This window comes from Grus americana, chromosome 26, assembly GCF_028858705.1.
Source record: "Grus americana isolate bGruAme1 chromosome 26, bGruAme1.mat, whole genome shotgun sequence".
NCBI lineage: Eukaryota > Metazoa > Chordata > Aves > Gruiformes > Gruidae > Grus > Grus americana.
This window is the reverse complement of record NC_072877.1, coordinates 4692198-4708895: the sequence shown is the minus strand read 5'-3', so window position 1 is coordinate 4708895 and position 16698 is coordinate 4692198. Positions and strand designations below refer to the sequence as shown.

The window sequence follows — 16698 nt, the reverse complement described above, 5'->3', positions numbered from 1 at the left end:
AAAGCCCATTCACCTGTCGGGGCTGCAGGATTGATGCGGCATCAATAGCCCTGGTGTGTTTGCCTGCCAACCTGGTGGCCCCCCCCCACTCCGAGGTGCACCCCCGTGCAGCAGGGGCTGTGTGTATGCACACGTGTGTGCGTGTGGGTCTACACGCCCCCACTCTGGTTCCCCATGGCTCAGCCCCTGCACACCGATGGTGGGTGCTGCGTAGGGCCATCCGTCCCCGGCTGCTCGGGATGCCAAAGGGACTCCTGCTGGCACAGCCACACTGCTGGGGGCCCGGCAGTTTTTCAGCCGAGAGCCAACTCAGTGCCAGCCAGGTGTGAGCAAACAGACCGGCCGTGTCCTGGGAGGAAATCGATAGGAGATAAGGTACTGCCGGCCCATCGTATACTGATTAGCAGTGTGGTACAGGCATGGAGGAGGTGCTGGGGACTGCAACTCAAACTGCTTTTCCCTGCAGCCACAGGCGGTAGCTGAGGACAGGCTGGTGGCCAAGTTCCCCCCCCCCCGGGGACAGCCGAAGCCCCTGAAGCACTGTGGCTTTGCAGCAGCGCTAAGCACCAGCCTTGTGGCATGGAGCTGTCGTGTGGGGCTGTAGCCCGTCACCGTGCAACCTGTCTGCCTGGGCCCCACATTCGGCTGCAAGTCGTCCCCAATCTGTCACTTTCTGCCACGTGCTGGGCTGGTTGGACTTTGCAAGGAGCCCTGACTGCTCAGCAGCACTTTCCTAGGACTTAGGGAAGACTGATCTCCCCCCACATAGGTCCCTGTCCAGCCCCCCAGCAAGCGCGGGGCTCATTACGCTCCCCACTCAGCCATGCAGCCCCTCTGCTGCTTCGATGGGACAAATGCCAGGGGGTGGCAGAGCTGATGAACCCTTCACCAGGTCATAGGAGGCCAAGTGCCGCGGGCAGCGCGGGGCTGGGGTGGAGGCTGCGTGCCCCACGCGCCCCGGTGCCGTGGCAGGGCTGGGAGAGCCACGTCACCAGCCCTGGGCAGAGCTAATGCTCAGCAGGAGCAGGCTCCGCACGGCAGGAGAACTGAGGGTCTGCTGTCGGGATATTTTTTTGACATTTTCTAAGCTGCCCAGCGTGGCTGACAATTTTTAATGTACTAACTGCCTGGTCCAGTGAGCTGATTAATTGGTGCTGTGGAGATCAATACAAAACAGAAAATTAAAACAATTTTAAAGTGATTAAGTAGTTTAACACCTGTCTGATGCCACGTCAGGGCTGGGAGACAAATAAACCAGGTGGCAAAGGGCCTGCTGTAGCCAGGGAGAGTGACAAATCGCAGCCGCAGCCTGGCTGCTCCACGCATCCCCGCAGCCGGACAGGTCCCCCCCAGCAGCGCTGCTCTGCACAGAGCCCCAGGGCTGTGGCTCTGCTTCCCACTCCGCTTCCCCCTCTCCTGCCCACTCTGCCTGTCCCTGCTCCCATGATGCCGGTTCCTGCACAGACGGCACTGGACGCTTGCTGCGGCAGAGCTGGGGTCTCGACAGGGCGCGCGGAGCCTGGCCAACAGCAAGCATCGGCTCTGTCCGCCCCAAATCCGCCCCTGCCCCACGGCGGGGGCCTGCCTGTGGCTGGGCAGCCCTGGGACGTGCGGGCAGGGCTCCTGCCAAGCGCCCGGCAGAACTCGGGGCCGACTGCTCCGGGGGCGTGCGGGTGCAAACACAGGCAGGGCGGCCTGGCAGGCAGATGGATAGCAGCTCCGCTTCAATTCTGCATCCCTTTTCTCCCAGACAAACCCCGTCGGATTTTCATAAATCAAAGCGCCACACTGTTTAATAAAAATTTATTGACTTACAAGTGATTATTTATCAAAAGACCATTAATAGCGGGTCTGGGAATGATGTGCTACTGGGTGGTGCGGGGAGACTAATAGCAAATCAATGCCAGCATCCGGGCAGAATGCATATGAGGGCCCCCGGCCCCAGCGGGCTGCATGGCTGCCTCAGCCAGAGCCAGCAGCCCCTACCCCGTGGGCTGCCCAGCGCTCTCCCCGGTTATTTATCGCTTACAAATGAAATGATCGATACTTTTAATCTAGAGCTAAATTTATTAACTTTCCCATCGGAGAGAGACATATTGACTGGGGGCATGGGCGGGGGGGGGGAGCTGAGGGAAGATGGATGTGTGCCTCCTAACCTGTCCAGCCAGCTCCCTGCCTGCTGTGGAGCATCCCGGCAGCAGCGGGGATACCGGAGATGGTCCTCGAACACAGCGGGGTGGTTGGAGATCCCACAGAGGTGGGCAGGGCTCCTGCACATCCCCATGGCGTCTGTGCCAAGGGCTGGAGGAGCAAGCTGCGGGCAGAAGACACGTGCGTACCCGCAGCTGGGTCCGAGCACCCGGGGGGGGGGTGCAGGGGGTGCCGCTGCAGGCACCGGAGCGTGCACAAGGCGTGCCCTGGGGAGAGCCGGTGGTAGGAGTTGTACCTGATAAGTTGGGTACAAAGAGTAAACCAAAATGCTGCTGAATAGACCCTTAATGCCATAATAAACTCCTAACGAAGGAGGGGTCCTAGCCTGGGTAACTGAGATATCTATTAGCAACGAGCAGTTGTTTTGCCTTCTCTGGGTAGCACAAGAGCATAAGCAATGCACTTCAACCCTGAGGATGTTGTTAAATATCACCTGCTTGGCTTCAGCTGCTTTTGTGTTGTTGTCTTAGGTGGAAAGGAAGAGATACCAGGCGCTCCTTCTTTTTCTTCCCCCACCCCCAGATCAATTGCCATAGCTGAAGTTGAGCAGAAGAGAAGAATAAGAAATTGGGGTATAGAGTGAAAAGCATGGGGCCAATAAGGGTGTCTCCATCACCAAACAAGAACAGCCTGGTTTCTCTTGGTGAGGCTGGATGTTAATGGTGGCCATGTGGAACATCACTGATAACTGAATGCAATGTTTGTGTAGGCAATGCGTCTGTGTGTGTTTATAAAGGATCATATTTTGAGCACTACGAGAAGCAAAGGTAAATCAATTCAGTATAGAAATATTTCCCATAACTGTATGTTAACAGATCATACGCTATTAAGTGTAGTTTTACATCACTGTGAGTAAGGAAGACTGTCCTCTCTCAGGTATCGCACTGGGAACAGATTAGTTTACTTGCGCTTAAGTTGGGAGAGGTTAAGGGAGTTTCTGGACTCTCTTTCTCTGTTGCTTTCCTTTCTCTGTCTCTCCTTCCGGATATAACGGTGCTTTACCCAAATAAAACCAAGCAGGAAGTAAACTGCCTTGAATCCATGCTGTTAGCTAGTGGAGGGAAATTCAAATTTAAGGACACTTACACAGCATAGCTGTCCTGACCTGGGGGCAGCAGATGCCCTCCCCCAAAAAACACCACTTGGGGAACAAAGGAGGCATTTAAGTTTTGCCTCCTCTAGCCCTACCACTCTGCGATTCTGTGATTCTAGAAAATGCAAGCAGCCTTCTGCAGGTAGAGGTGAAACAGCATTTGCTTGTAAGAGCAGGCAGAGACCCAGTGAAAGTGCTAGGAACATAAGGACAATTGGAAAGTAGATGGGAGGAATGCTCAAATGCAAGTTGTTTTACTGAATAATATACTTGCAGGGCTGAAAGGGAAAGGGGTATCACCTCCAGCACAAGATTTCAGCTTCCTTGCAACCAGCTGAGATTATATATGTGCATGTTGGTGCATAACAAGATCAGATCCCACCATCTCCCTCAGGAGACATTTGAAAAGGCAATCTCCTGCCCCAGCCACGGAGCCTCAGACTCTCCTAACCCCCTCCCCGGGCTTCCACCACAGCACATATGGATTCCTCAAGAGCCCCACTTGCCGCACCAGTGACAACTGCCTGGCAACTTGTACTTCCAGGGGACCGAGGGAGGCTTCCAAGGAGGATGATCCTCACTGCCTGAGGAACCCCAGCAAACAGGCAGTTACTCGGATGCTGGAGAAGCAATGGTCTGGGCCAGGCCACGACAGGAGGGTGGTGAAAGGAAAAGGAAAGGTTTTTCCTTCTGGAAGTAAAGCTGGAAATGGCCTGAGAAACCACGTACTGCTCCTAAGGGGTTTATGCTGCAGATGTGAGAGGCACAGGCTCATGAAGAATCCCTCGGTTGTCAAGGCAGCTAATTTCAGTGCAGCTCACCAGTTTCTGTGCCGTGGGAGACTTGTGACTGACACACATGCACATCAACACACCAGTCCTCCCCCTGGGCCTGTAAACACCATCTGGAAGCATACGACACCATAAGTGTTTCATTTAATATTGCCCCTGCAAGGGGCTTCACTGTAACAGTAACAAGAAGGCATCTTTGCCAAGAGGTGCCCAGGGCCTAAAGACTCTAGGCAGTAACAGTGCCTCCAGGAAAGAACAGCCAGAGGATGAAGGAGCAAGTCCAAGCAGCTCTGGAGCAGCCACAGTCCGAAGATTCAGAGCTGCTTCAGACAAGCCCTGGCTCGTGCTGGAGGCAGAGGGCTCTGGCCAGGCCCGGTAACAGTGCTAGAGGCAGAGGGCTTAGGAGCGGCTCCGGTCTTCATGGTTGCCTACAATCATTTTGCTGTAGAGTTTCTGTTGCTCCTCCTTGAATGTGTCTTTCACCTTCTCCCTCTTCAGTCCTCCATCCCTGGGGAGAGAGTCATATCATCAGAGAAGCTGCAGGCACGCGCTGTCTGAAACTTCAGCTGGTGCTGCTCAGAGCGGATCAGAGCTCCCGCAAAAGCCAGGCAGCCACGCTTGGTACCCGACGTTGCCAGGGCACGCTGCAGACCAAACTGTCCCCAAGGGGAGTTACTTTCACGTTTTGCTCTGCCAGGAGCTGCACCCACAGCCCCACACTGTGCACAACGTGGCAGCTCTGTCAGAAGTGTGAGCTGCTCTGATACCACTACGACAGACTGCCTGCAGGGCCCCTTTGCCTCCCAGGCTCTGAAGATCTCAGTGCCTGAAAAAGGAAGTTCCCAAACTCAACCCACTTTGCTGAGCAGCATCAAGTCAGAATCAGGGCATCCCAGTGCAAGCTGGTATCACACAATGAAGCCCTGGTGAAACAGAGACTTTGGGCTCTGCTACAGAAGAGCAGTTTTGGAGGTCACAGGCAAGATGTATCTCCATTTCTCCATAGGCCTACTCTGCCCAACGCAAGACACAAACTTAGCTCTACAGCCCACAAACACATACCAGGACCCAGGAACAAGGAACCCTGGAAGAGAAAAGCCTGCCCGGACTCACCAGAGCAGATCGACAAGGCCCCCCTGCCTGGCAATGGCTGACTTCACTCGATTGGCAAACTGGACAGCGTCCTCTTCGGGCTGTGGCAAAAGAACACTGTTCAGCAGGAGCACAGGGCCAAAGAGGTAGCGGATCAGGTAGACCAGGTTCACTGCACTTACCTGCCTGGTCATTGGGGGCAAGTACCAGACACTGCAGACAATGGCCCAGCTGGTCATCATCCTCAGGAGGTAGGTTACCATGCCATACTTGCTGCTGTTCCAAAAGGCATCTCCAAACTGTGGGTCATACTACAGAGGCAGAAGAGCTCATCAAAGTCAGGCAGTGGTCGCACCCTCCCTGAGGCTCCAGGTTCCACCCCATGCCCAGCTATAGGCCAGCTCTCCCCAGAGTCCTACAGGAGGAGATCTCAGCTTCCCCACGCCCTCAGACCAGGCTGTCGACCCAGCAGTGCCAAGGCTGGGCTGCCAAGGCTGAGCTCCCACGCAGAGGACTACTTCTGCTGTGAGAATGTTTGCCTTCTCATACCTTGATGGCTACAGGGTAAACCGTGGCTCCAATTTCAAAGCTCCCCTTTTTGAACATCATCACAGACGTGTTGTTGATGCAGGTTCCTGTAAGAGGCAAGCACAATCTTCTCAATTTCCCTTTGCAAGTCAGTTCAGAAGTCTAAGCTATACACCTAAGGGCTGGGCCACAGGCCCCCAGCACCTGCCCCCTAACACTCACTCCAAACCCCGTTCTCTCTGTGCATAGGGTGGGTCACCGGGACATCATATATCTGACTTCCACATTCCAGGTTCAGTCAGCTCTTAAGATGTAATTCCCCTTTGTCTCAGTGAAGGGTCTCAAGGCCCTTGGCTGCGTAAGGAGGGAAGGAACGGAGATGCGGTGCTGTCCCAATGTGCCCTCTCCACCCAGTGCTCGTCTGGCCTTGCTCCGCAACTCACCTTCCGGAAAGATAAGAATAGGCAGTTTGCTCTTGTCCTGGACATGCTCTGTGAGCCTAAACAGAAGAGCGTCACCAGTTAGCACAGAAGCTATCCTAGCAACCCACGCAGCATAGTCCTTATTGTGCGGTCACTGGGGACTATCTGGGTGCCAGCGGCGCAGTCTCCCAACACCCACGAGGCAAGGCGGTGTCCTCGCCCAAGGGAAGTGGGCAGCCCCCCGCCTTTCCCAGCCTCCAGACCTCCCCTGCAGCTGTGACTGTCACACCTTTTGGCGACGAGGTGACGATCTTTGACCTCAGAGCGTTCAAACCAGACGTGGGGGCAAGCTTTCACCATGGCTCTCTGTATCACACCCATGAGCCCTCCGTGGATCTGACCCACCTGAACAGGGCAAGAAGAAACAAGTTACAAGACCTGGGGAAACATGGAGGCCAACGCAGCTCCCAGCTTCACAGCCAAGTTGAGGTTCCTCTTTCTAACCCTGCCCCGGAAAGGCTGAGAGGAAAAGTCCCAGGGTCTGGCTGGAAGGACAGATGTAGCAAGTTCCAACTGCTTTCCACATTGCAGGAGGTCCAGCTGGGGAAGTGCTTTGCTTGGGGAAGTGCTTTGCCCAGCCATGGACAGCAAGCCCCAGAGCTCTACTTGCAAAGCAGTGCCCAGAGACCCCCGGTGCCCCGAGTTCCAGGCCAAGCTTGCTGGAAAGCCATGCAAACAGGCTGTCTGTGCACAGCGTCTGAGAGCGCCCTGCGATATCATGCAAGGAAAAGGAGTTCTGCATGCTCAAAAGCCTCCTGCTGCTTACTCCTTGTCCCATGCAATATGCTTGCTGCACCCACCACACACGCGGCCAGGCCCTGGCAGGCAGAGCTGGGGCGCAGACCTTACCATCGCGTAGTAGCCATCGCTGGCCAGGATGATCACATCAATGGGAGATGTGTGATTGGCCACGCAGATGCCTCCATTTCGGGGTCTGTTTTCTCTAAATGCAAAACAAAGGTACAGGTGAGGACAGAGGAACGAAGCGTGAGGCCCGCGAGAGGCATGGCATGGAGCAGCTAGTGGGAAGGGGCACCCTGCAGCAGGCAGTGCCTCCTTACCGGTCATGGTAGGTGATGATGGCTGTGAGGGCACGCACACAGATCCGGTAACACATCAGGTGGACGTGCTTGCTCAGGAACTCCTTACACCTGCAGCCCAGGACAGAGACCGTCACCTCCCAGTTCTACAGTCTCCCCGTGTAATGGTGCCACTCAGCCCTGCTGACCCAGGCCATGAGATCCAACTGAGATTTCACATCTCTCCCATAGAAACACGTCTCATCCCGGGTTTCCCGTGAGCTTATGACCGCTGATTCTTAACTCATGAGAGCCAAGCTTTGGCCTTTGTGCTCTTCTGTTCTTATTCCTTTCAGAGATGGGGCTGAGCGCTCTGCCACAGGCTTAGTGCTCACATCTAGGCCCTTTGTTTAAAATTACAGGGTGTCTGTTCCTGAGAGGCTACAGATGCCAGGACCATCTGCCTTGTCTGCAGCAGGCAGAACAGATGGGCCTTGCAGGAAAACTTCAGGATTATCCGGTCTCAAACTGCACAGGGGGCTCCCCATCCCCTCTTCTCTCAAAGACGAACTCACCTTCCATTTGGCAAATATCCCACCACTGTGGTTCCAGTCACCAACAAGCTGATGCCAGTAAACGCCAGGGCTATCCTGCAGAAAGAGGGAAGCTACATGCTAGCAAAACCAGGCCACAGGCCCTACTCATCAAGTAGCCTGTCTCTCCTCATCATGTTGAACAGGGTCTGGGGGGCTCGGAGACCAGTTGCACTTGCTGCAGTGGGAACAGGCCACCAGCACCACCTTGGCAGGCAGGTTCCCGCGGCAGCACTCACCTGAGGGGCAGAAGGAAGCAGTAACGGATGAGCACACCCAGTCCCCAGAGTACAGTGAGGCGCAGGCTGATATACTGGAAGTTGTAGTTGGTCCTGCTGAGCAGGTTCCAGGACTCCAGCTCTTCAGCTGAGAACCTCTTGGTCACTTCATCATCCATGATGGTCTCGATGCCTTTGCGGCAGAAATAGAAGATATCTGAGAGCTCAAACTCAGGGGTGTCCAGGGCTTTGCCACTGCCACTCCGGCGGATCTCCTTTATCTCCTCTTCCAGTGATGTTGGCTCCTTTGCAATGATACCTGCAAGATGCAGCAGGTAGCTCTGAGCAAAGCACGACTTGCCCGCTCAAAGACAGCTGAGAGCCAGGGCCCTCACTCGCCTGCCCTCCACAGGGCCCCCTTCCTTTCTGCAGTCCAGACAGGCACAAACCAGTCCTCCCAACTACCTAGAAATGAAGCACTCCCTGGGTGCTTCCCTCCCCTTCCTCAGGAAACGGATGTCTCCATAGCTCCCCCCAATCCATCTACATGGAAAAGGCTTCCCAGCACACCTCGGCTGCTCAGACACCACATTTACCCCATCTCCCATAAAGAATTTTGAACTTCATGGGTACCCACGCAGGGCAGGATCTTACCATTGACATAGGGCTTGTATAATGGATGGTTCTTCTCCTTGGCACCACGCTCTATTCTCAGTGTCGCCCACTGCAAGAGACACACATGACAAGCAAGATTCGCAAGGCCTGTAGCTCCACTTTGTACTACTCGTTTTACAGTTGACTTCCAGGGAAGACCACGGTTAAGGGGAGAAGATGGGGCTAAAGCAGGAGGCTTCTGTACAGAACTGAAAGAGTGAGCCATGAACACAACTGAACCACGGTGGAAGCAGAGACCAGCCTGGGAGAAATGTTTTCACAGCAGAGATCTGTCTGCAATGGGACCATACAACTGATGGGGAGGTGACTAGCACTGGCACAGGACAGCCGTGACGTGCACGCGTTTGTGGGCCATTCTGCACAGCAGAGCCCCAGCAGGAAGCAGGGACTGCCAGAGGGAAAAACTGCTCAGTGGTCAGCAGGATTTTCTGCAGCCTCCGTGTCCTGCAGGCTCTGTTGCATCTGGGTGTGTGGGCGCCACTCGCTGCACAGCCTCTGGGTAGACCGTGCATCATGCTGGGGTGGTCTGCGTCACAGCGCAGGATCACGGAACTGGTGCTATTTTTCAACCCTCGTTTCTTCCAAGCTCAAAGCACAGACTATGTTTTTAGGCTGCTGCTAAAAACATCAGGCTGATGTTGGGATGGGATCCTTCCCTCCCTGATTCAGTTAACAGCTGCTGTTGCTTCTCAGCTCACCATACACCCCAAAACAGCAGCAGCGAGCACCCTCAGACAGCTCTCTGGCAGGTGGCTGCCAAGCCCCGTGCCCAGGCTACCTGTTATCCACAGACATCTCTCTCAGCTAATTCTCAGAGGCACCAGCAAAAACTGCAGGCTGGATTTCTGGCCAGTCTTCCTGCCTGCCCTCCAAGTAACCCTCGCAGCCTCACGCTCTTCTGCATTACACAGGCCCGGGAGAACAAGTTTCTAAAGGAGGACTTGTGTACAACATGCTTATTGCCCCAGGCTAGCTGCTCCATCAGGGATCTGTGAAGAAGAGGAAGCCGCTGGGAACTCCTGGTATCCCAATCTCAGCCCATGCCAGCATCAGATCAGGAGGCAGTGATCTGGGAACGCTAATTGCATACAGAGTGTCCGGCTCATCTAGCAGCCTCCTCTGCCAGCAGAAGGAACTGCAGGATTGCAGAAGATTGTCTAGACACTGCTGCCATCCCAGAAGTCAGAAGAGGAGCTCTGACCCAGCAGGAGCTGGGCAGCCTATGGAGAAGGCGTTCCTCACAAGCCCAGCACATCTCTATCCTGACTGTGGTAGCAGAAAACCCAAACTCCCACCTGGGAAGCACCAGGTCGGTCTCCCTCAGCACCAAGAGGTGTGGCCTCTAGAGCTGGGAAAATTTTTCAGGTGAATAACGCTCCCCAAAAATACAATTCTGAATGACCAAACCTAGTGAGTGAATTTTCCACCAAATCTGTGAGCAGTTCTGCCAGTGCTCCTCTCTCCCACCACAAAGATTATTTGATAGAAACGGAAACAGACTTCAAAGTCTTTTCAGAAAAATAGTTTCAAATATAAACACCAAAATAGGTGTTGAGATTAAATGTTCCTGAATTGAAGAAAGAAAAAAATAAAAACGAAACAAGGTGAAAAGTTCCATTTCAGATAAACCAAACTTCTTATTAATTTTTTCTCCCAGTTTGGTCACTAAGTTTGAAGTCAGATCTTCAGCCATCTGTGTTAACGAAGCACCTCACAAAGCCCAGGGTTCCCATTTGCACCTCAGGCTTTTGGGAGGACTCACGAGTTTAAAGACCTGAACACTGCAAGCTCCCAGGGCTGCGTTCCCAGGCCAGCCACTGCAGAGACGCTCCCGGGGAAGACCAGCAGTAGCCGTACCATAAATCCTTTAGCAGCTTGAACTCCACATTTAAGAGCCTAAAACCTCCCTATCGAGCATGGGGCACCCCTTTTCCTTTTGCTCGCGCTGCCGGGGTAGCGTGGCGTAGGCTTTATCTACTAGGAGTTTGGCAAAAATTCTGGTCTCACCAGGGACTTGCTTCAAGGAGGGGTGGTGGCTGTGAGACAGCCCATAAAATTAGTCTGCCAAAGGCAAGCAAGGGAACAGCATGACCCCAAGTTGGAAAATTCCACTTTGCCTCCCTGTGCCAAGAGGGTCAGCAAGGGCTGCTGGTCCTCCTCAGAGGCTGCAGGTCCAGGCATGGCTGCTGGGCTCAGCAGATAAGCAGGCGGCACTCTGGGACAGAAGGGCGTTGAGAGCTCTGGGTTCTGGCCGCAGACCGCTCAGGGCTTGTGGTACAGACAGTCCTGCCTTACCTCCTGTTTTGGCTTCATCCAAACACGTGCCGGAGAGGAGCAGCCCGCTGACTGCAGCCCCGTCCCTCCCCATCACACTCTACACCCCTCTTGGCTTCTTTCCACATTGAACTGTACCAGCACTCTGCCCTGCCTGGGACACGAACCCATCCAAGCACATCTACGGATCCTGCTGTGCTATCGCGTACTTATGGGCCACACTATCCTAGTGCTTTACTTGAAGACTTACGGGATTAATTACAGAGAAAAACCAGCCCACGAACAGAGGTCTAGTGAACTGCATTTGGCTGAGTGACCCGAACAAGTCATCTGGCACCGGCACATGTCACTGACAAGCCAACCTCCCGCCCCAGGCATCTGCAATGCTCTTGCTGAGGAGCAAACGCCTCTCTTCCTAGCGTGACCATGCCTGACAAGACCCCTGTAAACACACAGAAAACATGACTTACCTGAAAAATCTTTAATAATGTTTTCATGTAAACCTTGCGGATGCCAAAGGAGACTCCAAAAATTGCTGGCACAATGATGAAAACCAGAAGCAGAGTGAAGAGGACAGTTATGGAAATCCCCAAGAGATTAACAACCAGGCTGTCAAAGGGGAGCAGGAGGAACATGGTGAAGGGCCCAGGCAAGGCTGGTGCCCTGCAACCAGAGAGAAAAGCTGCCCGCAGCGATTAACCAGTCCTCCCGTTATTCAGCAACGGTCTCACACATGCACTGAGTCCGCAGCCTGCTCGCAGACCCCATTCCAAAGTTCACATCCTTTTTGGGCTCTGTGAGAGAGGGAATGCAACAGGATCAGGGAGAGCAGCCGGGAACAGCAAACAGTCTGCCGGGAGCCCAGGTGAGTTCAGACAGCGCGGGCTGCGGAGCTCAGAGAAGACAGAACACGCACACAGGTTCCTCCATGGGCACGCAGTGGGCACTGCAGTGAAACAGCTGCGCGAATAGATATCCTCCCAAGGCGCCGCTGCGGGCACACGAGTCCTGCTCTGGGACAGCTTGTGAAGAAGCTGGCAGCAGAATCCCCTTCTGGCTGCTGAAAGCATGCAAAGTCTCTTCACAGGGACAAGGTGGAGTCCATCCCTGAGCCTGCATTGGAGGAGATCGAGGGAGTTGGCACTTGCAGGAGCCTACCGCGCGTGGAGCTATTATTGTTCTTTCCGTGAGGACACAGGCACTAGCGCAGATCCTCGCATGACGCCTGGAACAAGTTTAATTCCAGAGGCCCCTGGCATCCACTCACGCCGAAGGGTCGTTACAGACACGAGTGAAGCCTGTGTCCCTGGAAAGCTCTTCAAACAGCGAGTTGACTTCTTGGCAGACGAGGCACTCACATGCCACCAGCACTGGTGGAGGAAAGAGAAATCAAAGTCAGGCAAGTCACGCAGCTCGGAGAGACGTCAACTCGGAGAGGGTGGCAGGAGGCCAGGGACAGTGGGCTCTGAAACCTGGAAGGCAGTTCTTGGGCTGAGGTCACATCCCTCAGAGCAGCTCCTGAGACACAGCAGACTCGGACTGGCACTCTAGCTACTGCCTGGCACTGTCACAGGCTTGGGAATCACCCCCTGCTGCCACTCGTCCTGTATTTTCATACCATCCACGCCTCAGATTGGGCAGACTCATCCAGCAACACGCCTAGAGCACAGGACGCTGCAATCAGGTCCCAAGTATGGGAAAGGAGCCAATGGAGTGACAGAAAACCCTTCCTCATGACAAAGATCTTATCGCCTCCCTCATTTCAGAGGCATCCAAGAGCACTGAGCTAGCCAGGTACCCGGATTCCTGGGAAGGAATCACTTCCTCTACTCCTGCACACACATCTCGCCCCCGGTCACACAGGGCAGCTTTACAAACAGTTCAGGACAGGAAGTTAGCCCAAGGGGAGAATTAATGCTGATGATTAGCCAAAGTGGAACTTGTTGGGGCACGGGGACCAGTCAAAGGTCAAACACGCGGCACTACAGCCCTTCCGGGGGTGCACGTCCCCCGCAGCACGGGCATGCACAAGGCCAACTGAGGCTAGTAAAAAGAGATGAGCCTGCTTGGGGCAGACCTCCCTCTGGCTACCATCTTCACCTGGCTACGGACTGTCGGCCTGAGGAATGGGATTTAACAGGTATAGGATAGGCTGGGAAGATCCTCTTGCCCCCCTGTACGGTGTGTTCCAGCTGCCGGCTGAGCACTGCTGTACCAGCAACACTAAGAATATCGCTAGTGCTTCAAAAGAACACGCACAGCTGCAAAAACCACGTCCTAGGAGAGGCAGCTCCACAGCCACGTGCGTAACTGCCCATTACGCCAGAGCTGTCACCCATCAGAACCAGCACTCGTGCTGGCAAACTGGTCAGACCGGCCATCTGAGCTGGCAGCCGCTGCCCTAAGAGGGGCTCAGTTATTGCATTCCTCCACCGTGTCACCCCGTTGCGGCCCGTCAGGCCAGGCCACGCACCGGGCAGCACGCACGGCCGGGCGACAACGCGCGATGAACCCCGGGCAAGCGCGGGCAGCCCTGCCTGCTGGCTACAACCCCCGGGGCTCACGCCAGGAAGATGCTGCTGACGCCCCCCCCCCCCCCGGGCTGGCAGGACCCCGGTCCGGCCCCACCGGCCCGGGGCAGAGGCAGGACCCGGCGGGCAGAGCGATGGCAACGCCGCGCCGGTTGCCCCTGGGCTGCAGCTTTCACGCCGAACCGCTCATATACATAACATCGCAGCGGGGCTGGGCGCGGCTGCGGCGAGGCCGGGGGCAGCGGGAGCGTCGTTGTCAGCGTTATTCACCGGGAGCGCGGCGGGACACGGCCCACGGGCGCAGCGAATCGCGGCGGGGCAGGGCCGGGGCTCGGCACGGCGACCTTCGGCCTTGGCGTGTGCGCGCCAGGCAGCGGGTGTTCCGCTCCTCCGCCACGGACCGAGCGGCGGGGGCCGGGCTGTGGCACCGGGGGGGGGGGTGCGGGGGGGGGCGCTGCGGCGCAGCCGCGCGGTGGGCCGGGCCGGGCCGGATCACACCCGGCGCGGGGGCGCTACGGAGCGGGCCGCACCACGGCGGGGAGGCCGCGCTCCCCGAGGCGGGCACCGGTTAACGGTCCGCAGCCGGGCCGGGCCCTAGCCCCAGGAGCCCCGGCCCCACCGGGCGCAGCGGGGGCCCGTGGCCCGTGCGGGGAGGCAGGGAAGGGGGGGGGGGGGTTGGGGGTGGCGCCGGGCCGAACCGGGCCGGTCACGCACTCACCTGCCGCCACTGCCGCCGGGCCCCGGCTCCGCCCCCGCCACGTGCCGTGCGCGCCTCCGCCCCGCGCTGCGTGCGCTGACGTCAGCGCGCCGCCCGCGGGGTCGCGCCCGCATGAACGCACCGTCCCCCGGCGCCGCCGGCAGAGGGCGCCCGCCGCCCCGGTGCGAGCTGAGGTAGAGGGAGGGGCGGGGGGGAGAGAGGGGCAGGGGGAGACGGGGCAGGGGTGGAGAGAGGGGCAGAGAGAGGGGCAGGGGCAGGAGTCGCGAAGCGCCATCACTTTATTAACTTCCCATTACAGCACCAATGACCGGAGGCGCCAGGACTCGCAAAGCGCCGTCACTTTATTAACTAACTCCCTGTTACAGCACCAATGACCGCAGGCGCCCCCGCCGCCCCCCCCCAGTGCCCAGCCCAGTAGCCTGCATGCTTGGTCACCCCTGCAGCGAGCCCTCCTTGGGACCACGGTTCAGGGAGCGCCCACAGGGGAGACTGGCAGGGCAGCTGGCCCCGCTGGCAGCTGCTGCCACGCCGTTGTCACAGCCCGGGAGCACGAGCTCTGCCGAGGCCCCCGGCGCATGGGGGTGCATGCCCGCTGCGCAGCAGCTCCACACAAGGCACTTGGGCAGCACCAGGACCTCTGCAGCTCACGTGGCTGGCTCCCACCCAAAGCGGCCGACAGACATGGACGCAGTCCGCAGGCCACAGTTGTTCCTTTGTCACTCCCCTACTCTCACAATAGCGTTGCCTTGAGAACCTACGGGCAGGAGTTACACCAAGCAGCGGCTTCCAGCCTCTGTGGCAGGAGCCAGCAGTGAAGAAGGTTTCACGGAGATTGGCAGCTGCTCGTACAGCAGCAGGCCAGACACACAGAAGAGCTAACAAAACCATGAGCAGCATCTTCCACAGCTGACCCCTCCCCAAAGACCCTTGTACCATACTTGGGACATGGAGGGGACCTACACCTCTCCACACACTGCCTTCCTACCAATAAGGAGCCTGGGTCTCTGAGCGCCGCCAGGTCTGCAGGTGAGAAAGGACCAGGGCAGCAGCCCGAGAGGTGCCAAGATGCTCCCAGGCCCCGTTGGCACTCTTCACGGCATGGGAGGGCGGGCGGGTCATGCCCACATGGCAGATCTTGTAGTTCCTCCCATGGTTGTTGTCCCAGTGGGTCTTCTGGCCGCACTGGAAGGAGATGCAGAACTCTGTGGCCCTGCGGGAGACGGATGGCTTGGGCAGGGCAAGCTCAAAAGAGAAGGTGTCTGTGTCGGCTGAGCCGTACATGCTATGCATGTACTGGCAGGAGATGTCCCGGAAGCTCTTCCAGCCATCAAAGGTGATGCGGACCATCACTTTCTTCTCATACTCGATGTTTCTGACCTTCACTGTCCCTGACAGGGTACGGTCCTGGATCAGGCAGTTCTCCAGGCAGACAAGGTTGCTGTGTAGGCGGCTGCGGAAAGTCATGTAGTCCACAGAGGGCTGTGGGAAGTCCAGCACGTACCTGCACACCTCTGGGCGTGAGTCCCGCAGCCTAGGTCGGAAGCAGGCAAGGTCAGACAGGGCATGCTGCAAGTCACAGAGGTCCTCCTCAATCTTTGAGAAGAAGCGGACAGCTGTCAGTGAGAGCCCCTTCATGTCAGCAAACACGACTCTCTTCTTCTTCTGGCCCTTGGAGCTCTTGGTGCTATCTCGCCGCTCAGGTTCAGGTTCTGCGCTCAGCTTCTGGTTGAGACAGGATCGGAGGGGTTTGCGCCCCCGGTTGCCCCGCAGCTCCTCATAGGAGTTCAGCAGCTTGCGGATGGGGGGTGAGTGGCTCAGGCAGAGCTGCACGGCCAGGTCCACGGGCATGGCTGGGGGGGCGACGGCCCGCGCCCTGTACACCTGGAAAAGCCTAGAGGCGAAGAGGGGGTCAGGCAGTGTCCCCAGCTGCCAAGCCTCCAGCCGCGGCGAGCACCCCCCTGCCCTCCGCCCGCCCCCGCCCCGCGCTCACTCGCCGCAGCTCATCGCGTCTCCCGCCCGCTCCGGTCCCGCTGCCGACGGCTCCGCGCGGTCAATGGAGCCGTGGGAGCGACGGCGGCCGGGACACCCCGCGGCTTTGGCGGCAGCCAATCAGCGCTGCAGACACGCCCCGAGCGGCCAATAGGGGCCCGGGGCTGCCCCGCCCCGCGGAGATGAGCGCGCGCCCTCGGTCCGCCCCGGCCAAGCGGCCCCGTCGAGCGCCGCCACCCCCCGCCCCGTTTGCTCCCACCGCGGCCGGGCTCTGCCTGCTGGCCCCGCACCTCCCCCGACACCGGCAAAGGAGCCCTCTCGAGCGAGGCCGATTGACGAGGGCCGGACCGGAGACGGCCCCGAGGGAAGGGCTCAGAGACCGAGCAAGCCCAACGACCCGGGTACCGGAGACCGCCCTCTCTCTGTCGGGTAACGCTCCTGGCTTGCGGCCTTCTCATCCTCGGGACGAGGAGAAGAGCCCGGC

The 16698-nt window shown here is 57.4% G+C and overlaps 2 protein-coding genes across 2 annotated transcripts; both read right to left on the bottom strand.

The window, feature by feature from the left end:
* Positions 1-4220: 4220 nt before the first annotated feature.
* Positions 4221-14287, bottom strand: GPAT4 (glycerol-3-phosphate acyltransferase 4). The gene is made up of 13 exons (XM_054804754.1): positions 14226-14287; positions 11447-12346; positions 8682-8751; positions 8049-8346; positions 7792-7866; positions 7259-7348; positions 7047-7140; positions 6427-6542; positions 6159-6214; positions 5737-5822; positions 5370-5498; positions 5209-5288; positions 4221-4603 (listed from the first exon to the last, which is right to left on the bottom strand). Exons 2-13 carry the CDS (start codon positions 11609-11611, stop codon positions 4495-4497), a joined length of 1368 nt encoding a protein of 455 aa, XP_054660729.1. The 5' UTR covers positions 11612-12346; positions 14226-14287; the 3' UTR covers positions 4221-4494.
* A 251-nt stretch (positions 14288-14538) lies between these two features.
* LOC129196810 (protein phosphatase 1 regulatory subunit 3C-B-like) lies at positions 14539-16073 on the bottom strand. The gene has a single exon (XM_054804764.1). The coding sequence runs from the start codon at positions 16071-16073 to the stop codon at positions 15207-15209; it is 867 nt and encodes a 288-aa protein (XP_054660739.1). The 3' UTR covers positions 14539-15206.
* Positions 16074-16698: the final 625 nt, after the last annotated feature.